At 45.6% G+C, this 23,336-nt stretch overlaps 4 protein-coding genes across 4 annotated transcripts; 1 reads left to right on the forward strand and 3 right to left on the reverse strand.

Annotated features, from left to right (window-relative positions):
• Positions 1 to 9,318: 9,318 nt before the first annotated feature.
• EDB91DRAFT_1078530 (uncharacterized protein) lies at positions 9,319 to 10,101 on the reverse strand (the record flags this gene model as incomplete). Its single annotated transcript, XM_041315030.1, has 5 exons — positions 9,319 to 9,443; positions 9,504 to 9,578; positions 9,634 to 9,785; positions 9,833 to 9,927; positions 10,027 to 10,101. The coding sequence occupies 5 exons, from the start codon at positions 10,099 to 10,101 to the stop codon at positions 9,319 to 9,321; spliced, it is 522 nt and encodes a 173-aa protein (XP_041181819.1).
• Positions 10,102 to 11,128: 1,027 nt separating this feature from the next.
• On the reverse strand, positions 11,129 to 12,056 carry EDB91DRAFT_1244089 (uncharacterized protein; the record flags this gene model as incomplete). Its single annotated transcript, XM_041322374.1, has 4 exons — positions 11,129 to 11,443; positions 11,501 to 11,626; positions 11,684 to 11,869; positions 11,931 to 12,056. 4 exons carry the CDS (start codon positions 12,054 to 12,056, stop codon positions 11,129 to 11,131), a joined length of 753 nt encoding a protein of 250 aa, XP_041181820.1.
• Positions 12,057 to 13,141: 1,085 nt separating this feature from the next.
• Positions 13,142 to 16,841, forward strand: EDB91DRAFT_1235038 (uncharacterized protein; the record flags this gene model as incomplete). The annotated part of the gene is made up of 13 exons (XM_041321275.1): positions 13,142 to 13,204; positions 13,626 to 13,845; positions 13,896 to 14,404; positions 14,461 to 14,623; positions 14,713 to 14,829; positions 14,860 to 14,941; positions 14,972 to 14,975; positions 15,189 to 15,364; positions 15,425 to 15,521; positions 15,585 to 16,140; positions 16,186 to 16,412; positions 16,448 to 16,645; positions 16,677 to 16,841. 13 exons carry the CDS (start codon positions 13,142 to 13,144, stop codon positions 16,839 to 16,841), a joined length of 2,577 nt encoding a protein of 858 aa, XP_041181821.1.
• A 143-nt stretch (positions 16,842 to 16,984) lies between these two features.
• Positions 16,985 to 17,835, reverse strand: EDB91DRAFT_1078533 (uncharacterized protein; the record flags this gene model as incomplete). The annotated part of the gene is made up of 4 exons (XM_041315031.1): positions 16,985 to 17,108; positions 17,220 to 17,324; positions 17,400 to 17,446; positions 17,803 to 17,835. 4 exons carry the CDS (start codon positions 17,833 to 17,835, stop codon positions 16,985 to 16,987), a joined length of 309 nt encoding a protein of 102 aa, XP_041181822.1.
• Positions 17,836 to 23,336: the final 5,501 nt, after the last annotated feature.

The following is a 23,336-nucleotide window of genomic DNA, read 5'->3' on the forward strand; positions in this document are numbered from 1 at the left end:
CTGAAAAATCACTTACCATCTAGCGCCATCCCAGGTCATACTCCGTTCGAGCTAGTCAATAACCACGTCCCAGATCTGTCACAGGCCCAAGAATTCGGCTGTCCTGTCTTGGTACACCTGGAGCATACAGGGAAGCTTGAGGCACGTGCAGAAGAGGCACTCTTTGTCGGTATAGATCCTGAAAGCAAGGGTTATCAAGTCTATTGGCCGTTGAGGCAGAAGGTGTCGGTCAAGAGGAATGTGATGTTTGCACCGTCTGGGGTTATAGTATGTGAAGTTGCCCAGAACGAGGGGGAGTCATTATCTGTTAGTGCTAATCAACCTGCTCAGAATACTACCAGTGCACCTAGCATTCCGGTCACTCCACCACTCCAACCTCCCGCTACCCCAATCCAACCGTCTCACCAGATCCAAATGCCACCTGCACCGAGAACTACCTGAGTCCGACCCCCACCAGGGTATTATGCGATGCTGAACGAAGGCAAAAGAGCAAGTCTAGTGGCCAAATCTGTGTTTGACCCATCAGAGTCAGATCTTGCAGATGAAGAGGCGATCACTCACTGGCAGCAGTATGCTCTAGCAGCCGCTGAAGCAGAACCAACTCTAGCACAAGGGTTAAATGGACCAGATGTGGTAGAATGGCAAGAAGCGATTGACTATGAAATTAGTCAACTTGAGAAACTTGGAACCTGGGAAGTTGCTGACAAACTGTCAGGCATTAATATCATTCCCTGCCACTATGTCCTAGTGACTAAATGCGGGCCAGATGGCCAGAAGTTAAAGCTGCGGGCTAGACTCGTTGCAAATGGCCAGCATCAGCAGTATGGACAGGATTAATTTGAGACCTTCGCACCCACGTCCAATATGTCTACAATCAGAGCTGTACTTACCATGGCCACCCAGCAGGACTGGGAGATACATCAAGTGGACATCAAGAGCGCTTACCTCTATGCAGAAATCAAGGAAACCATTTATATGAGGGCGCCTCCTGGATACTTGAAGAATGGAGATGAAGGGAAGGTGTTGAGGCTGTTGAGAAGTCTGCCCGGTTTGAAACAAGCTGGATTTGAGTGGTTGGAGGAATTAGCTGGAGCATTTAGGAAGATGGGATTTTCCCATTTGCAAGTAAACCAGGCGGTTTACTTCAAGCGATCGCAGGAAGAGCATATGGTCATCACTGTGTCCGTGGATGACATGGCTGTTATGTTGAGGGACATGGACCATATCAGGCGCTTTAAGGTGCAGATATGCGAGCATTTTGAAATCACTGACCTAGGTGAACTTCATTGGTTGCTTGGCCTCAAAGTAACGAGGGACCACATCACTCGAACCATTACCCTGTCCCAAAATGCCTACATCGACACGATAGTTGAACACTTCTATCTCACCAACGCCAAGAATGCCCAAACTCCAATGGATACTGGAACCATCCTATCCAACTCTCAATCCCCTGCGACTCATGTGCAGCTCGAAGACATGCATGATGTACTGTATCAACGGGTGATAGGATCGCTGATGTATGCAGCCACCAGCACCTGACCTGATATTGTGTTCTCCATCGCGACTCTCTTGCAATTCATGCAAAACCCCAGTAGAGTCCATTGGGAGGCTGCCAAGCATGTCATTCACTACCTCAAAGGTACTTCTGACCTTGGACTTACCCTAGGAGCTACAGATGCAGGGATAGAAGCGTATGTTGACACTGACTGGGCATCTCAGCCCCATCGCCACTCTATATCAGGCTATATTGTGTTGTTAAACGGCGGTCCGGTAGCATGGAGTGCTTGTAAGCAACCTCTGATCGCACTCTCGATGGCTGAAGCCGAGTACATTGCTCTAATGACTGTCGCAAGAGAGATCCTATACCTCCAGCTATTGATTGAAGAGCTGTATGAGTCACCCCCTCTTCCTAACCCAGTATACTGCGACAACCAGGCCGCAATAGCACTGGTATCTAACAACAAGTTTCAATCCCATACCAAGCATATCGACCTTCAATACCACTTCATCTGCACTCACGTCAAGAACGGCACATTTGCACTAACATACTGCCCCACTGATGACAATATCGCAGACGCTTTTACCAAAGCTCTACTGCACCCACAACTTCAGAAGTTACGCAGGCTAATGAGCTTGGATTGCACTCGAGGGGGAGTGTTGGATTCAGGAACGAATGAGCAAGAGATAGTAAAGTGAGACAGTACGAGCGCAACCCAAGAATGCGAAGTATGATGCATTGACGTCGGCCGAGAATACTAATATTGAACTGTCTATTCCTAAGCTACGGTATATTTATTTATTGCTAAGCTACTTACTATAAACCTACGAGTTTTTGTTAGAACATCTCAGGCCTATACTTGAGACTGAGATGTGAGTACCTAGTTTTCCTGTCTACATAAATCAAGCTAACATACCCATAGATTATATTCTTATCAGGTACTATACTAGTTACATCAAGTCCTATACTCGAGACTGAGATATTATATTCTTATCAGCTCCTCCTGTTTGCATTCGCTCGGCTTGAATAACTACAAACCATTCAACTCACGTCCTAATAGCCAGCTTACTCACTGGCATCGGTCTCTATTCCTGTTATATGTTGCCTTATTCTTATAATCTTTGTTGGCAGAATGTGTCTCTTCGCAGATGATCAGATCACAATCACAATGCTGGGCTCATATTGAACGGCATAGCCCACAGAATATCTATTGCAATCTCTTTGCTCAGTGGAAGAGTAAGCAGAAGACATTCTGTGGACTCCATCACCCAGTCTTTGCTGTGCCCACTAGGTCAAACATGTACTTTCCGACTTCAAGTCATTATTTTTGCCCTCCGGAGAAGTGACCCACTGTGACATGTCCACAGTAGACATTTCCTCTCGCTGATCCCATGTGGAAGGGCATTTTGAAGGTAAGGACTCCTATGTACTTCTGTCCTTTGTCTTATGGACAATGATATGCAAGGCACAAAATGCATATGCAAGATGCCACATGGGCTGGGGTCAAGAATGGGACCTCTACCATCATTTCTTCAGACCACGCACCCAACAAGTACAATCATTCCAACAGAAAGCAGCGAGGGCTCCAACACGGAAACCTTCTGTAACTAAAATTCTATTCCATCCTGAATGACCTGCCTGGTGTGGAGACCCATGTTCCACTCCTGTTCTCTGGCAATGTCCTCTCTGGACCCATTTTCCCACAAAAGTTTGTCGAGGTAACATCGACTAACCCTGCCAAGCTATACAGATTGAAGAAAAAGGACAGCATCGGCCCTGGTTTCCATGCTGATCTGGTACTAAACTGGTACCTGCAAGCAATCCAGTCATTCAACCTCATGAATGAGATGCTGCACCATGTTATTGACTATATGAATTGAGTTCACAAACTGGCCGAGGTACATGATCATGAAGGGTAAATTTGATGTACTCTGTAGTTGAACTGTGTATGTTAAGACCGTGCTCAGGGGTAAAGCGGAGTCTGAGGGGCTTGGCTTCAGCTCATGCACTGCGCCCCTTACCTGAGTACGTGCCCCTAATTTCAGAGTGTAGTCCGACACGAGTTCTATGGGTTCCGACAGGACGTCGGAATGGGGGTCCTCTGAAGGAGGACCGACGGACTACTAGGTGAGCGCGGGAAAGTCGGGTGGGGGTTGTTCCGCCCGACAGGAAGGAAGCGGGAAACTACTGCGGTTAGAACCAACAGTAGAAGCGGAGCGGAGGGAACTGCTTGGACGAAGTCCAAAGCAGAGCGGAATGGAGGGGATGGATGCAAGAGTGCGGGGTCTAGTTCCGACGCATGGGGAGTCGGAGGAGCGGAGGGATGGAGGAACGGGGGAATGGGGGAATGGGGAATGGGGGAACAGAGGGTTGGAGGATCAGAGGATCAGAGGATCAGAGGATGGCCGACCTAGGGAGTCAATCCCCTAGGCCGGCTTTAACAGGAGTTGACTAGGATCAGGCCCAAGTCAGAGAACAGAAGAGCAGGGCTTAGAAAAGGTAATATTTAGACTGAGTATCTACAGACAGATGTACATATGTTTATATACTCTAAGTAATTAGCATAGCATAGCAGGAGGCTATGTGCTGAGTGTACAGGATAAGAAGATGACTGAGACATACAAGAATAAGGCTTGGAGAAAAGTATGTACATGATGGATCAATAATCGCTAGGGTATAGGGATTACCGGGTACCCGAAAAGCGGAACTATGATACTAAACGGGGATAGGACCAGTTGAGTGGTTCCTAGTCTAGGGGTGGACTGGTGAGGCGGTCGGACGGATTAATAGTCAGGTGGGACAACACAAGCGGAACCGAAGGAACCAAACAGGTCGGAAAAGCGGAGGGAGTAGGAGTAGGGTTGGGTGGACCGATAGGGCAGAGGAGCGGAACCCCAGATAGGGTCGGATGGAAGGGGTATGGGGTCGGAGGACATAGGGGTAATGTCGGAAAAGCGGAATGGAGTCGGGTGGAGGTAGCAGGGCTAATCCTACTAAGATGCACTTCGTGCATTGTCGGGGAAGGAGGAATGAAGTGGATGGGGAAACAGGGGGTCGCACCAGGGGTGGGGATGTTCATGGGTGGTATTGGAGGTGCTCAGATCCGGTATATGACAGTGTACTTCAAAATTGATTGGAAGTCAAGAGAATACAGATAAGATGGACGAGCCTCCTGTGTCACAATCATAATCAGCCACATACTGCAGTCACTTTACCCTTGATTAATACATACAGCCAAGGTTGAAAAATCCCTGTTCCACACAGGCCAGCCAATGTGGGCCCATCAATGTATTGTTCTGTTAAATACAGGTGGGCTGATGTCAAGTATTTATCTGATACAATCAGTGGGCCCATGGTATGTGGTGTAGTAGATAAGCATAGACATTTCTATTGACTGTGGTAGATAGTGTATGGTAGGTAGTGTATGAAATATGTACCTGATATGAACAGGTGGGCCCATCACAAGTGTGTATTTGATACCAACAGGTGGGCCAGTCAAAGTGTGTTTGTGATACCAACAGTGGGCCCATGGTATGTATTGTAGTAGATAAGTGTAAACTTTTCCATTGACTTTGGTAGGTAGTGTATGAAGTATGGTGATAATGAAAAAAAAATGAAAGTTGTTATTTTGCTTAACTTTGTTAACAAAAGTTGTAGTCCAAGTCAAGGTGAGCACATCCGTAGTCTTTTCTTGTCAATTGGTTATTATCTGACCGAGATATAAGCTAAAGAAATCTGAAACATCGACGATAATGAAAAAATGAAAGTTGTAGTCTGAGTCTAGGTGAGTGTATTGGTAGTCTTTCCTTGTCAATTGGTTATCATTTGACCAAGATATAAGCTAAAGAAATCCAAAACATTGGCCGACCAAGATATGACCGAAATCCAAAACATCGGTGACAATGAAAAAAAATGAAAGTTGTTATTATGATTAACTTTGTCAACAAAAGTTGTAGTCTGAGGCTAAAGAAATCTGACACATCAGCAGACCAAGACATGACTGAGATATAAGTTGAAGCAATTGGTGATCATGAAAAACATGAAAGTTGGTATTATGCTTCACTTTCTTAACAAAAGTCATAGTCCAAGTCAAGCTGATTGTATTTGTAGTCTTTTCTTGTCAATTGGTTATCATTTGACTGAGATACAACTTGGAGGCTATACTGTTAGCATTATTTTATTCCACTGGGGTATATTCATTGGCAATTCACAAAACATATCCCGTTTTGGTGATGCTGACCTCCTCCCCACATTATTCCCACACCCCACCTACTGTGGGAATTACCCCACAACACCAAAAACATCGCCCATTTTGGGAATCTCCACAATATCAATTATTCCCACACCCTCCTCATATCACTGCAGCTTCACCACCACACCACAATAGCTTCCCCTTCATATATAAGTAGTAGTTTGGTATATATATGTATAATATAATATAATAGACCGCTTTTTTGTATATTTGTATGCCTGCTTCTCCTCCAGGACCCTTTCAAAATGATGTAGGATACAAAACATTCTCGCACTTTTGCCCCTTTGAGAAGGAAGTGTCCCGGGGCATTAAGAACATGTTTAGTAGTATATATGAAGAGATTCCCAACTTTATTTGACCCCCTGAAGCGCCCTACATCAATGCATATAGCATATATACATAAAAATACAAAGTTTGTTCCTATGTGTTTATGTCTAGGTGAATAGACCTTGAAATTATATCCCCGTCATCTATTCAGCAATAGAAACAATCTATCAGGAGCCCAGGACCATAGTAGAATCCCTTATTGTATAGTGTACCCCCCCTCTCCTGGTGGTTAGTGATGTTCAAGGCCCGGCTCGGCTCAAAAGCCGGGGCCACGGCTCGGCCTTGGAGGGCTGGGGCTTGCTTCAAACCAAGGCCAGGCCCTATGGTAGGGCTCAGGCTTGGCAGGGGCTCGGCTCAGCTTGGGCCTAGGGCCTTGTGATACAAAAATGTAGCAAGTAAATCAAATTTCATCTAACATTTGAATAAAAACATCTTCGTCATCTGATTCTAACAGCTCCTCATTCTCACCTAAATCCTCGGCAACATCATCCCACCCATCATCTTCATTGAGAGCAGCAGGAGTCTTATCTTCGGACAATTCATCATCTACAGACTCGGTTGCAACAGATGGGTCCTTGCGAAACAGGAGATCGTGTTTGATCATGCCTAGCAAGCACTGCAGTGCTTCGATGATGTCGTGTTTGAGACGATTTTGGCGCTTGGAGATAGTAATACCGGCAGATGAGAATGCACGTTCACTGGACACGGATGTGGCCATAATGGAAAGGAAGTCATGCGCGAGTGATGCCCAGACTGGGTATCGAGGTGCATTGATGCCCCACCACTGCACAATAGTCATATCTCCAAGGTGGTCCTTGGAGTTGAGGTAAGCGTGAAAGTCGTGCTGCCACGGCTCATTCACAGCTTCGGAGGGAGTAACAGAACTTGTGGAACTCGTGCGAGAGATTAGGGTGGGCTGCAGCATCGAGTCACTGTCATCCTCGCCGTCAGAGAGCTCTTGCAGCAGAGCATCGAGTTTGTGATTCCCTGTCTTCCTGACCTTGACTTCGACACCATTCCTAGAGTTGGGATTGTTGCTGTACATTTCGAGATACCGTTCTTTGTACTAGATGTAACATTAGTGAGTGTGTTGTGATGACAGCTTTGGAATTGTACTTACCATCTCCTCTGCATGTCTGCGTGCTTCGACAAGCAATTCCTCACCCCAATACTTGCGAATATGGGTCTCCTTTTGTGACGGATCGAGAACTGTCATTGGAAAGTCAGTGGGAGTAATATGTACATGAAAGAACGACACATGCATCACCATAATATGGGCGTCAGAACTACTCGACTTCTCGTAATACTTTGCAATCTTCTCAATACCAGCATCGAGGCCCTCCACAAAATCGAGATACTTGATGCGTCCAGAACGTGACGACCATGCGCTATGCAACGACTCTAATGCAGGCAATGCTAAGTGAAGCATTGGTCCTTGTTCAGATGAGAAGGACTGCTGTGACAACTCGGCATACTGTAGTTTCGATGTGAGCCACAATTCAAGTTGTAAGATAAAAATACATACACTGAGGATTGAGAGCAGACGTTGAACACAGGTCCACTCTTCGGATGATAGCTCAAGGTCCGTAATCTTTTTCCGTTTAGCTGAGTCCTTCTCTTGCAAACCGAGCCGGCCCAAAAAATAGTCAACTTCCTAATAAACATCAGCGGGCACAACATTGACATCCTAAATTGAACTTACATCTTGCAGCTCAAATGCACGTTGAAGCATAGTGTACGTTGAGGACCACCTTACTTTCATGTCGAGAAGCAATTGTTGTGGATGTTTGATTGGCGTGTGGCCATCTTCGTCTCGACGCTGGACACTCTGAAAAAGCTCCTTTCATTGAGCTGAGGAGCGCTCCTACAATGAAGGATGTCAACACAACATATGTGCATTTGATGGACGGCAAACCTTGAGACAGATTGATCGGACTAATCCAACCTTGTCTCATTCAAGTGTGGAGTGAGTTGCGGGGGCTAGCAAATTATTGTTAGGTTGGGTGGCATCATAGTATCTTGACTTGCTGTGTGTGGACAACAGCGCCTGAGTTGTGAGGTTGATAATGTGGGCCAAGCACCTGAATATATAAGTGAGAATTGGTAGTAGTAAACAAGACAAAGAAACTCTTACCGAAGGCGCCGTTTTTTATGATCAAATGTCTTCTTGGTGTGTGCCTCGATGTGGACTGCGAAATGTTCCATCATGGTATCATTGTTGGCTGCGTTGTCGCACGTAATATAGCCAATCTGAAACTCCATTAGCGCCACACTGTTATGAAGCTAGAATTTTACTTACTTTATGCACAATCCCAACACATTTAACTAATTTGAACAGCGCTTGACTGAGACGGATGCCATTGTGAGCATTGTTCAGTTGAGTAAAGCCGAGAAGGGCACTTTGAACTGTCCAAACACCGACTGTTGTTTCTTCGATCCAGTGACCAGTGAGGGCAAAATAGCCATCGACATTCAATGCTTGCCAGGCGTCGCATGTCAGATTGATCCGTCCTTTGACAGCGTCGCTCTTGTTGTGGTTCGCATTAGAAATAACGACAAAAAAAATCAACAAGACTTACAAGTAACCGTCGGCGAAGGTTGGTGAGATTACGCTTGAAGAGGTCGATAATGGCTCGGCGCATCTTTGGTCGACTAGGTAGCTTGACACCATTGGTAGCTCATGCTGCTACATTGATCATATATTTGAAGGACTTGTGGTTGAGTGCGTCAATAGGCTGTGAACTGATAAGTGTCCAATTGCCAGAATTAAATAAAAAAACATACCTGGTCAGTTTCAATCAGCCATTCAATGGCAGCCTCGCGGAAGATTGCATCTGAGTATGGGATGATCCGTTCCTTTGGTTGCGGCTCACAGAGGTGGGCGTCGAGTTGTGCTTGAGAGTCAGCAGCAGCATCTAGCTTGCGGCGCTTGGTGTCTTTTGGTAATATCGAGACAAATTTCTTGGCTTCGGCCCATGTAAGATATTCATTCTATGAATGAACAGTTAGTAGCATGTTTTCTCGGGTTGGCAATACTTACCCTGTGCGAAGCATCCATATGGCGTCGCATAGTTGTCACCTCATTGACAAAAGCAACAGGATTTTTCATTTTCTTGCTATCGCGTAGTCAGTACAATGTGTGTGAGACAGAAATGTAAATTTACCTGCACAGTTGACAATTCCGGTGCTTCTTGCCTTTGTCAGCGTAAGGCTCGGAAAAAAACTTGGTGATGTCGCGACTTCACTGCTCTTGACGTGGGTTTTCAGAGGCCTCGTCGATGCTCATGACTTGAACATCCTTGAGGAAGCCATCAGCATCAACTTCATCAGAGTGGTTTGCTGAACTAGTTGCATGCGGTGCGTTCACTACATATGTCAAATAAATGTCAGTATTATGTATTTGTTTCATTCGGTAGGACAACTCACCAGTTGATGGACTTGCATCGTGTTCAGTCTCATTTGCGTGTTCGGGAGGATCAGGGCTATAAGCTCGTTTTTTGCCTGTAATGATGTAGGTATTAGTCAGTACTTATCCAACAAAATAGTATAAACACACCTTTCATCAGTCGCTTTTTGTGTGTGCTGCCCGTCAGCTCGATATCATTGTTGTCATCGTCAACCTCAACGATGGTGACTTTGTGGCTATGAGAACTTGTAGGAGATGCAGAAGGAGCATTGGCAGCATGACTTGCATCATTGTGAGCCCGCCTGTGTGAAGCTAATTCTTGATCAGCAGCATTATCCGCACAAATTACCTTCGCTGATGGCACAGCAACATGTTTAGGGCGTGCCGTACTAGTAGGTGGTTCCTTGCCGTCGGAATAGACGCGCAGCACCATATGTGGATGACCTGTTGAAAATTCAAAAACTCAAATTAGTTTATCCTAGACAGCTGAGGCTTTGAAACTATTGCAGTTTCACAGTCATTGCCGACTGAATGAAAACATACCTGAAAGCTGTGGCCTGAAAGCCCTGCTCTGGCCTGGACACAACTTGAGCCAGGCCCTAAGCCTTCATAGGCCATCTACAAAGCCTGGCTAGGCTTGGCCTAAGTGGGCCCGGCTAGGCCCGGCTCACGGCCTGAAGCCGGTGTGGGTACAACAAGTGCAGCGGAGAGAAATTGATCTACTACACAGTTGGGTCTTTGCTGCCTGCTGCCTTGCTTGGGAACAAGTGCGTTCGACCCTTAAGGGGATTGCTACTGGGGAATACTAGTCTCTGTCTAAAACGACCCTATAGGATGAAAGATCCGCAAAAGTGGATGAAGCGGATAGGATGTGAAATGTACAGATTCATTGGATGGAGCGGATGGCACTTGCGGATCGGATGGGATGTGAATCAAAGTTGAAGGAAGTTCATTAAAGGTTAGATGGATAGTGAGTATAAGTCAAAGCGATCTTCTGGTAGGGTGCAGGAAAAGTGGGAGAAAGTTACATGAAGTAAGTATTTTTCGAAACCCTCCATGCTTATAGGGTACAGTATTTTCAAGGAACATAGATATATAGGTAACGAGTCTAGACCGTGCCATAAGCTATCTGAAAAATACTGGAGTGTGAGAGGATATGTCTGTGTTCAGTCAGTAACAAGAAAATGCGTGTGAGTACGTACCAATGAGGTAGAATGGATGTGGACAGGACGGATGCGGCGGATGCGCGAGCTATAGGGGGAGATCCGAAGGTATCCGCATGTCATCTGAAAAGCGGATGTGTATCGGATGGAATGCATCAGGAAATGTGCAGAGGGGCCTGGATGGCCTGGAGAGTCTGGCTCCAGGCTATCAGGCGACCAGATTTGAGCCTGGGTCCACATGAATCTGCCATGACCAGATTGGCATGACTGGTACCAGATCACCACCAGATAGCTTACAGGTCCTTGACAGATGGCTTACAGATCACAACCAGGCATGGAACAGACATGATGAAAGCACCAGAATTGATCACATTCATTAGCGAAAAATGTAGTATAATACTAGTGTAAGCGCTGGTCAAAGACACAAGGCACTTTGAAAATAATTAGACCAGTAAACTCGTGACTCGGTAAGACTCACTAGCCTAAGAATTCTCTTCATCGTTGTCCAAGAGGGGAATGGCATTACGAACATCCATGGAATCGTCATCCAAGGCAACATGGACATGACGGACAAGAGAGTCTTCACCTACGAGCTCCCACATCCCATCCACAATCTGATCCCACTTTTTATCTGGGAGTTGAGCCATCTGCAGGGAGTACTGCATAGCGACACTGCCCCATGCTGCATTGAAGGAGAGGTTTTTCGTGGGCTGGGAAGGGAGACCGGCACACTTCGCGTCCTTGGCAGCTTCTTTCGCAGAATCCCCATCTTTGTACAAAAATAGTGCGCGGTGCGCCTGCAAAATGGAGGTTAGTAGGACTTTACTAGTAACCACTGAGAATTTCGGACTCACCGCAGCTGCACAAACCCCTAATGCACCTGCAGGTTTCCCAAATGCTTGAAATGATGTTCCACAATGCCTCGCATGTGCCGCAAGTAACTCCAGGAGCATGGGAGCCAACCACAATCCTTTCAGACCCTGTGGTGGCACCGTCACGGTGAGGACCAATAATGATTGTAAGTGATGCTGACATACCTCATGATCAGTGTAAATGAATGGCACGCGTTTTTGACCATCTATTTTTTGAGGCAGGCGATCTTGGACGAATTTGATACAAGCGTTGGTGTCGAGTCGATATTCTGCTTTTTTGAGTTCACGTTCGAGAATCTTGATGGCATTTTTCCCAAGCATACTCCGCCACTCATTCAGCCGGTCCGTTGCCTCAAAGCCGAAGTTATGGCATCAGCATTCGAGGTACCCAAACTAGTACACCGTGACATACCACTTTTTTGATAGCAGGACACTTTGCAACATTGACCTTGTTGTGCATGAAGAGAACATCCCACAGTTCCTGCAGCTTGCCAGAGACCTCTGGGTGTTCATTCGTACCGAAGGGATCAGTAGTCATCCCAGCCCAATCGATCAGCGCATAGATTAATCAAGCCCATATCTCGTTGTCCTTCTTATCGACAAAAGGTAGGTCTTCGAGCTTTAACTTTTTGAGTGGCTTTGATTTATCTTCTGAGCGTCTTATTTCTTCCACCACAGCATCATCAGCTCCCTTTCGCGTCAACATCAAGCCCATCTGAATACAACAGACTTGTCAGTAAACACTTGTGTAAGCAGCAGTTGGGTACATTAGCAGTGACTCGCGCTGACTTCGTTCCTGTGGCACCGATTTTCTTTGGCAGTTTGGGGTTGCTGCCCTTATGCTTTCGAGTCGCAGCCAGTGACTCTGGTGTCTCATCGTGGTCAAACTCTCCGTCTCCATCTTCTTCAAATGTCGGTGTGGTCGCACGACTCATAGTGCTGCGTGATGATGCACCCAACATTGAACGGGAACGTGTCTCCGAGGCTGCAGGTACGAGTTCTTCATCCGAAACTCTAATCAAACTGTACCTCACCGATTTTGTTGTCATCCCCACGATTTTCTTCCAGTCAGCTTGCAAGTTGCTCGAATGTGCACCCTTCGCACGTTTAGTCTGCGATGAACCACTAATTTTTGCTCGGTAAGTCAATCAGGAAAAATTCAATGCTGGTACTGACCGTTCAGCTGTGTCAGGTTCCTGTGATTCAGTCTCCTTGCGCTTCCTCGCCATGGTTCCTGCTGTTGCTGTGGTCTTCCTTGCCTTCATGATTTCTTCTCGTAAGAACCGTTTCTGAATAGGTAAGAGTCGTTGCGTGTCCGATATCAATTTAAATCACATTTACTCACTTTCTCTTTTGATGCAGTGCATTTCTTACCCTTCTGAGCCTTACGGACTTCTTCTTCGACACTACTACTGCCGTCATGCTCCTCAGGCTCGCCATCCTCACTATCATCGCCAGTCTCCCCCTTGGAGCTTTGGGACTCCGAGCCAGATGGCTGAAAAGCTTCATCTGAATCTGGATCCTCATCATTGCTAGCAGCTGTTTTGAATCAGGTAAGCTTTCTATCTCATGTTTGACTGACTCAGATAGCGACTTGACCTTTTGCAACAGAATAGTAACCCGATGTGTTTGCCTGTGGGCGATAGGGTGGGGTATCTTTGCCATAATTGCGATCGTCTCTTTTTAGTGAGTCTTCCATTGCAGCAATGTGTTTGATGCCATCTTCATGTTCCTTCTCTACTTTAGCTGCTTCTTCCTGGTTTTTTTCTGCTGCTGCTGCATCTTGGGCTCGCTTTTCTGCTGGTGTCCAGCGCTTGGTTTTACCCTCAAGTAGAACTTTGGCGGGGTGAGTATTTGCATTTGAGCGATTTGGCCGAGCCATCATGATGAAGAAGAAGAGAAAGAGGTGAAGGATTAAGGCTTGTTGGAGATCTGCTGTCAAAAAATTTCCAAGGTTTGTTTCCAGCAAACAAACTGTCTTACCTTACCAATATCTTGCGCCTGACTTGTCACTCAGGTCCGTCCCAATACTATTATGCTGAGCTGACTTGCATGTTCGTTTGCGGGGTGTCCTGAAACCTTCAAATCTCAATGTGGACGGACAAAGCACATTCGAACCTATCATGGTTCTGTTGATGCCATCCCCGATCCAACCACTGCTGACTCAAACCCTCATTCCGACTCGGACCCCCAAGATTTCAATTTCAATTTCGACTGTGACCTCATCAGTGACGACTATTTTGCTGATCACAATGATCACAATCCTCACTCAGAAGGACACTCCAATCCACATCAATCACAGTACATACCTCACCCACATCTCCATGGTAAGTCAAATACAATCACAAAAAGATGAGTAAACTTGAACTCTCTCTAGGTGATCCTTGTGACCTTGAAGGCAACCCTCTTCCTCCAAATGCCCCCAAGCCTGATCGCTATGTAGGCCCTCAAGACAGCTGGGCACCCTTTGGCAATCAAGCTGAATACTTACTTGCGGACTTCTTGTTCCGAAAAGAGGAGATGTCTGCCCCCAACATTGATTTTCTGATGGAGTTATGGGCATTCAAAGCGGCCAAGTACGAAGAGGACAGCCCATTCAAATCTCACCGTGATGTATATGCCACAATCGATGCGATCCGTGTGGGTGACGTGCCTTGGCAATGTTTCTCTGTATCACCACAACATGACCTTGACTCCGACGTGCCCCAGTGGCAACAGACTGATTATCAAGTATGGTATCGAGATCCCGATGCTGTCATACAGGCCATGCTGGCAAATCCTGACTTTGATGAGCAGTTTGATTATACCCCATATGTTCATTATGACCAGTCGGGGAAGCGGCGTTGGAAGGATTTCATGTCTGGCAACTATGCGTGGCGCAAGGCCGTGAGTATCCTGACTTATAATCTTCACAAATATCTCACTGACATTGGCACTTGCAGGACACCATATACGAGAATGACCCATCAACGGAAGGATCCATGTACGTTGGAGTCATCCTTGGAAGCGACAAGACAACGGTATCCATTGCCACTGGTCATGTCGAGTATCATCCATTGTATTTGTTGATCGGAAATCCACACAATTGTGTCAGGCGAGCTCACCGTAACGCAGTCACTCCCATCGGGTTTCTTGCCATTCCAAAGGATATGTGACATAGTACTATTAGGTGCCTTCTTGACACTATTTTTCAGCTGATCGCAAATATGATAACAACGTTCAATTTCGAACCTTCAAGTGCCAGCTTTATCATTCGTCCCTGGCAGCCATCCTTAAGTCACTTGAAGGTCCAATGACGAAGCCAATTGTCCGTTGATGCCCCGATGGACATTTTCATCGAGTCATCTATGACTTGGCAGCTTTTATTGCCGACTATCCTGAACAAGTGATGCTTGCTGGAATTGTGCAAAATTGGTGTGCGAAGTAAGTGGACTGCGGATTTGACTTGGATAGCTTTGTTTGACTTACACTTGGTTACAGGTGCACTGCACTGCCTGAGGATCTCGATGGGAGCACTGCCGAGTGTCATACTCAAGAATATACCAATGCGCTAGTCAAAACTTTCAATTCGGATGTGTTGTGGGATCAGTATGGGATAGATTATGATATTGTGGTAAGTCTTGTTAAACTTGAACATTTGCATGCGTGTTTGATCAAAATGGACCTTTAGCCCTTTACAAACAATTTTCCACGTGCCGATATACATGAAATGCTGTCACCAGACCTCCTTCATCAAGTTATCAAGGGATGCTTCAAGGATCATCTGGTTACTTGGACGGGCGAGTATCTGAAGGAAGTCCACAGTGAGGCACATGCCAATGAGATCATCGATGATATAGATCACCGGTGCGTCATACTTCTTGCAGCTGCGAGAGTTGTACTGATCCTCTTGATGTTGACTTGCAGAATTGCTGCAACACCAGCATTCCCTGGCCTGCGAAGGTTTCCCGAAGGTCACCACTTCAAACAATGGACCGGGGATGACTCGAAGGCATTAATGAAGGTAAATACTCATCACGTCTTACTCTGGTCGAAATCTAAATCACTCGCACTTGTACACTGACAGGTATACATCCCTGCAATTGTGGAGTATGTTCCTCCCCAGCTTGTTGCATGCCTCAGCGCATTCCTGAATTTTTGCTACCTTGTACGACGGTCCGAACTTGGAGAAGACTCTTTGGCTGAAATAAAACAGGCCCTACACCATTTTCACGAGGCCCGCGAGATTTTTCGTGACTCTGGGGTCCGGCCAAAGGGTTTCGCACTGCCACGTCAGCATTTGATGGTACACTATATCCGTCTGATTCAAGAATTCGGTGCTCCGAATGGCCTATGCTCCTCAATCACCGAGTCTCGCCATATCACAGCAGTCAAGAAGCCATGGTGTCGATCGAATCGGTATGATGCGCTTGGGCAGATGCTGCTCACAAACCAGCATCTTGACAAGCTCACGGCTGCATATGTTGACTTTGTGGCACGAGGACTTCTGCCAGCCTCACATGCACCCCCACCCAGGCGCGGCCTTGACTTCATGGATGAGGGTATCGAGAATGGTGCACCAGACATTGAAAGAGTCCAAGGATCAGTTGTTTTGGCACGCAGCCCTCATACGTCGTTCTTCAGTATATCTGAATACAGCAATACTAATTACATCTGCAAACATCCAGAACGTGGCTATCCTCGGACACTCGAGACACTCACAGCGCATCTCCAGCAGCCCAACCTTCCTTTACTTCCTCACGAGTTCCTTTCCAGCCAATTGAACCCTGGAGCAGCTCTGATCGACTGGAACGACTTACCACGGATCGACGGTCCAATTGCTGTGTTTCATTCTGCCGTGGCTACTTTCTTGGCACCCAGTGATGTCTCTGGGACCCACAGCATGCATCAGGGAGTTGATTCAGTTGCACTCCATTGTGGCGTCGCAAGCATCCACGTCATGATTGTGTCTTTGTGGTTGAAGACCAGGAAAAGGCTGGAATGAGGGGTATGATTATTGGGAGGGTCAAGCTATTTTTTTCGTTTGCTTTTAAGGGTGTGACATACCCTTGTGCATTGATTGACAGGTTTTCACGGATGGGGAGAGGCCCAGATTTGATTACGGGCATGTGGAAGGTGAAGCCTGAGGTGTTCAGGGCAGCATAGGACTCGTGTTCAGTCTGTCGAGCATGTTGACACAATCCTTCGAAGTGCTCATCTCATCCCTGTCTTTGGCAGCGGTCCCCTCCCCGATGGTTTTCATTTTGCTCATTCTCTTGACGTGTTCAATTCTTACTATGTAAATAAGTATGCAGATCATCATGCACATGAAATTGTGTTCTGAGTATACATGGTATATCTAAGCACGCAGGCAATTTTTTCAGCTCTTCTAATTGAACCTTACATTCAGCATCACAGCGAGCTCGCTCAGCATTCCAGTGTGCTTCAATGAGCCCTTCAAGGTAGTCAGCAGGGACTGCGAGAGTTTCAACTTGGGGGCTCAGGGGATTCAGGTGTCTTTCGCTTGTTGAGTACTTCAAGATATTCGGGTGCTGTGCACAGTGGTGAATGATATGGTCTGCTATTGGGAGATGAGAGGTAGAGCCTCATACTGTATTCGAAAGGGTCATTGGGATCATTACAGAGTTTGAGACACCGGAAAAGATGACTGGTGAAAGGTAAGTCACAACATGGTGTTTTGAAGAACTCAGAGTTGACTCACAGTTTTTTTTTGCGAGGGGCATGTCCTTCTGTGTTGGGGCCTTCCTCGTCATCTGAGAGTATGCCTGATTTGGTTGGACTCGGAGTTGGGGGTTCAGAGCGCGAGCTAGTAGTATACACATGCCAGTGTCAGTAGCCCTAGTAGTAATAGTATTAGTAGCCTAATAATGAATTTGCTTACCGTTTAACTCCAACATGTTTGGGTGTTGTAGGGATGGAATCACGAGCCTGAAGATTCGAGTGACATTATGGAAAATGTATGGTACACTGGTATAGTATGAGTAAGAGGTCTACTACATCTTTTTTTGCTGCGGTTGATTCATCTGTCGTGCATGAGAATGAAATTCCTACCAGACGTTCAGGTTGTCCAGGTTGCTTCCAGGACGTTCAGGTGGTGACCAGGTGTTGACAGGCCTTTGCACATTTGCTGATGTGGATAGGTGTTGGATGGACGTCGGATGGACGCCTGATGCATCGGACAAGTGGTGGATACAAGCCTAGCGTAGGGATACTCCCTACACCAGGCCTTGAACATCACTACTGGTGGTTTACCCCCTGGGAATTTTTTTCCTGTAGGACCGGACCTCAAGGATAGTAGGGAGTCCATTCCTATGCATATTTGGAGTAGATATATCATATAGCCAGCCCAGGGCACACACAGGATCCTTCTACAGGAACGAAGCATAGAAAATTGCACTTTTGACATTTTTCATGTTTTTCAGTATCTTGCCCTTGCATCAATGATCCAACCTGTTAATATATAATGAGCATAGCATATATACTTGCTTTTTCTGACCAAGATCAGCTCACAATGGGCCGGAGTTGTGAGCTAGTGTGTATGCTTGCTATTTCTACTGATAAGGGGCCCATACCTTCAAAACATCGAATCTTAATAATCAGAAACCTGGTGTACATTTAAAATATATTCAGTATCATATATGTAAATTTACAGAACAATCCACCAAGAATTGAGTGCTGAGGAAGTGAAATAGATAAGAGGTTGAGTGTGGGAAACTTCAAAGACCCAAAGTATCGAAAATGGTCAGTTGAGGAGTGGTAGGACTTTAATGCTATGTCAACTCATATTTTCACTACATCCCTTCCACCCACCCCCTACCCTCAGGGCAGTAGGTAGTATGGGTTCCTTAGGTAGTTTACAGTCTATCCTACATATTTTTAATGAAATCTTCGACCTGAATCATATATAAATGTGACTTTGTGTAAAAATATGTCTATTGTCATTTTTCACACATATGTCATTTTGCCTGTCATTACATCAATCCTTTACGGATCTTTCTAAGCTTTTAGGGCTATTATAAGGGACATATATAGGAGTTATTCCAGGTCTCTGATCACGTATCAGAGACTTGTTATCATATAGGCATCTGATCAGTAGAAATACCCCCTCTACATCATATCTCAAGTTTCTGCCCAGTATCTGACTGATCCTTAGTGCAATTGACAAGAAGTCAAGTTGCAAGACCAAGAAAGACTGAAATTGGACTGAAAAAGACTGGACTGCAGTTGCTGGTTGCCTCAGGTCCCTGGCCCATCCAGTTGCAGTTGCCTACCTGTTGCAAAAGCCGAAAGACCGCTCCAGGACCAATTTCAACCGGTCATTTTAGACCTGGTTGCCTAGAAATGGGTAGTACTCATCTAGGCGAACACATTGGTGGTCTAATCTTCAAAAACGGTTCAGATCTGAGAAAGTTATGAGCCTTACAAGACAGACACAATAAAATTGGTTTTGCTTAATGTATCACCAACATTTTCGATTTATTTAGCTGATGTTGGTGTTTTCATTTTTCATTATGAAAGTTTCTTTGGCTTATATCTCAGTCATATCTCGGTCTGCCGATGTTTTGGATTTCTTTAGCATATATCTCAGTCAAATGATAACCAATTGACAGGAAAAGACTACCAATATGCTCACCTTGACTCAGACCACAACTTTGTTAACAAAGTTAAGCATAATAACAACTTTCCTTTTTTTCATTATCACCAATTTTCAGTCATATCTCAGTCGGCCAATGTACCTTGACTCGGACTACAGACTACCAAGTACCAAGTACTGTATTCAACTACCAAGTATCAACTACCGAGTCCTGACACTCGGTACTCAGTACTTGGTACTCAGTACAACTTTCATTTTTTTCATTATCGCCGATGTTTCGGATTTCTTTAGCTTATATCTCAGTCAAATGATAACCAATTGACAGGAAAAGACTACCAATATGCTCACCTTGACTTGGACTAATACTTTTGTTAACAAAGTTAAGCATAATAACAACTTTCATTTTTTTCATTATCACCAATGTTTTGGATTTCTTTAGCTTATATCTCGGTCAAATGGTAACCAATTGACAAGATGAGACTACCAATATACTCACCTTGACTCAGACTATCCCGGTCAAATGATACTCGGTCCGCTGATGTTTCGGGTTTAGGTGAGTGTATTCATAGTCTTTTCTTGTCAATTGGTTATCATTTAACTGAGATATAAGCTGAAGAAATATGAAATATTGGTGATTATCATTTGACCGAGTAAGCTAATGAAACCCAAAACATCGGCCGACCGAGTATCATTTGACCGAGATATAAACTAAAGAAATCTGAAACATCAGTGATAATGAAGACTGAGATTTAAGCTGAAGAAATCCTGAAACATTGGTGGGCCAAGTATCATTTGACTGAGATACAAGCTGAAGAAATATGAAACATTGGTGATTATCATTTGACTGAGTAAGCTAAAGAAAAACCTGAAACATTGGCAGACCGAGTATCACTTGACTGAGATATAAGCTAAAGAACTCCGAAACATCAGTGGTACACCAAGCAAAACAAATTTTATTGTGTCTATCTTGTAAGGCTCATAACCTTCTCAGATCTGAACCGTTTTTGAAGATCACACCACCAATGTATTTGCCTAGATGAGTACTGCCCATTTCTCGGCAACCAGTTCCAAAATGATTGGTTGAAATTGGTCCTGGAGTGGTCTTTCATTTTGCGGAAAACACATTAATTTGAATAAATGATGTTTGTTGAATGCTGATGTCATCTCACCTTGTGACCAGCTGACCAACCAACCGACTGACTGACCAACCAACCAACCAACCAACCAACCAACCAACCAACCAACCAACCAACCGACTGACTGACTGACTGACCAACCAACCAACTGTGAAAATGGAAGCCATGGGCTGAGCTGAGACAATTGGAATTTTATGACATTTGCCATTGGCCAATCAATACACATGGGAAAAGACCATCGGCTGGCCAATACTTACAGACAGCACATTCCATTGGCCCATCCAATAGCATCAGTGCTATTGGCCAACCTGATAGTATCAGACATTCATTTCCATTGGCCAACTCAATAGCATCGGTGCTATCAGCCAACCTGATTTCATCAGGCATTCAGTTCCATCGGCTGACCTGATAGCATCAGGCATTCATTTCCATTGGCCAACTTAATAGCATCAGTGCTATCAGCCGACCTGATTTCATCAGGCATTCAGTTCCATCAGCCAACCTGATAGCATCAGACATTCATTTCCATCAGCCAACCTGATTCTATCAGACATTCATTTTCATCGGCCGACCTGATAGCATCAGGCATTCATTTCCATCAGCTGACTTGATAGCATCAGTGCTATTGGTTGACCTGATTTCATCAGGCATTCATTTCCATTAGCCGACCTGATAGCATCAGACATTCATTTTCATTGGCCGACCCAATTCTATCAGCCATTCATTTTCATTGGCCAACCTGATAGCATCAGGCATTCATTTCCATCGGCCGACCTGATAGCATTAGACATTCATTTTGATCAACCCACCTGATGGCATCAGTACTATTGGCCAACCTGATTGCATCAAACATTCATTTTCATTGGTTGGCCCATATGATGGCTTCACACCCATCATCAGCCGACTGGTACACACGGCCACTATATTCCACATCAGCCAAGCTGATAACATCACACACTCCACCATTTTTCCCTGGCCATCGGCCGACATGTTAATATCAAGTATCACTACATATGGGCCCAGCTGTTAAAATCGACTCCCATTGAGACCACTGGCCAAACGTAAGACACAGGAAAATATTTTTGATTGGCCGACATCCGCTGGCCTGTGTGGAACAGGGAATTTTCAGCCTTGGCTGCCTGTATAATTCAGGGTATGTGACTGAATGGGCTCAATCAGCCAGGGAAAATGATAATAAATTGTTGATGCATGAGTGAGCACATGAGCGACGTGGCACAACAACATGTTGGAGTTATACCACAGGAATATGAACCACAATATATATACCCGTCTTGTTACATATGCCTCTTCCCTCAGTCCATTACACGAGCTGAGGGTAAGCCGTCTTTTCATCCTGCCGGACTACCTAGACACTAACACTTGTACTTAGAGACTGACTGTGACACTGTCTATATTTAACAGGTTATGAGTCCTGCACCCTCGTAATCGAGAGTACAGAAACTGTCTAGACAAAGTCGCATCCTAGCAGCTTTATTGTGACACCAGCGTTATTACACTTGTTTAGGTTGACATCTTCAAACATCATTCCCACTTCCTCTTTGGGCAAGAAGCATTGTGTTGATAATTGCTTGGGCCCACATATATATATATACATAGGGAACATACTGCATTTATTTCTCCTTGCACCTCTCTCTCATACCACCATCATGTGTTATGCCAAACAAGCCACACATGTGATCCAAATCTCACATCAGTAAATTCGACCTCACAAAAGAGTCAATCACTGCTTCAGTTGCCCCAAGTTCTACTACTCTAGCGCCTACAAGTACCGGTAAATCCCACCTCACCATTAAGATACTGGCCTGGTCTAAGAATGCTATGCCTCCCGCAATATCTTCTGTCATGGTGGTTACTCTGAGTCAAACCAATCTCGAAAAGATCAAGGTCCTTGATTGCAGCAAGAACAACTGGGGCATGTGGTCCAATAAGCTTCAGAACTACCTTCTTCTCAAGCACGGCGGAGGGTACATTTTAGGCCTTATCCAGTGTCCTGATCCCATCGCTGATCCTATCAATGCGGGCACATGGGATCTTAATAACCTCTGTATCATTGCCGCTCTCTATACTCGCTCTACCCTGGAAGAAGGGGATTTCTTATGCACCTTCACCAACATGCATCTTGCTTGGGCCACATTGAAAGCACAACATGAAAAGGTGGGGCCTATTGCACAGATCCTCCTTATCCAACAAGCACTGGCCACACACTTCTGTCATGGTGAACACCTCTCTACCACTAGCACTCAACTGTCTGACCTCATTCAATGCATATATGCCATTGGGTTACCTAAGGAAGACGATTTTCTGACCATCATGATGCTCAACACCATGACAGATGACTTCCACCACGTACGTAACCACATCGCCAACACTATTACCACCAGTACCCCCAGTGCCCCTTATGGTCCATCCAACATATGTGCTCAACTCGACATTGAACAGCAACTCATTGACTCCGAGAAGTCCAAATCGGGTGACATCACTATGATGGCCACCAAGGGTGGAAGTCATGGACGCTTGTCCAAGACATGTTCTGATTGTGGGCGTGTAGGTCATTTGTTCTGTTGTACCACCTGCAACAGCTGGGGGCATAATGCAAAGGATTGCTTTGGCAAGGGAGGTGCTATGGAGGGCAAGAAGGACAAAGTTCTGGCTCACAAACACGCTGCATGCGAATCCACTCCCAAGGGTGCTTCTTCTGCCAAGCCTACTTCGACTGGGAAGCCTGGTGGGCTACGCTATGACACTGGCAGGCATGCCTATCTTCTCGATAGTGAGACCCAGGAGGCCGTCTATGTTGCTGGTGGTGATGGCTCCTCCACTCCTGCCACTCAGGAATTCACTGGCCTGGCAAGTGATGCCATCACTCCTGCGTTCATCTGCAAGCTCTCATCCTTTGACGACCATGAATTTACTGCCCTGCTTGCTGCATTTGACGATGTGCGGACCAGCCTTGACTGGCATCAGTGCTCTCACCCAGTTGACTTTGCAGGTCTCATCTATAAGGCACCCAATCAGTGCCAATGCACAGTAGTTGACCCGTCCATCATGATTGTCCCTTTCTTCCTTG

This window comes from Suillus paluster, assembly GCF_016628075.1.
Source record: "Suillus paluster strain FC165 chromosome Unknown EDB91scaffold_6, whole genome shotgun sequence".
NCBI classification, from domain to species: Eukaryota; Fungi; Basidiomycota; class Agaricomycetes; order Boletales; family Suillaceae; genus Suillus; species Suillus paluster.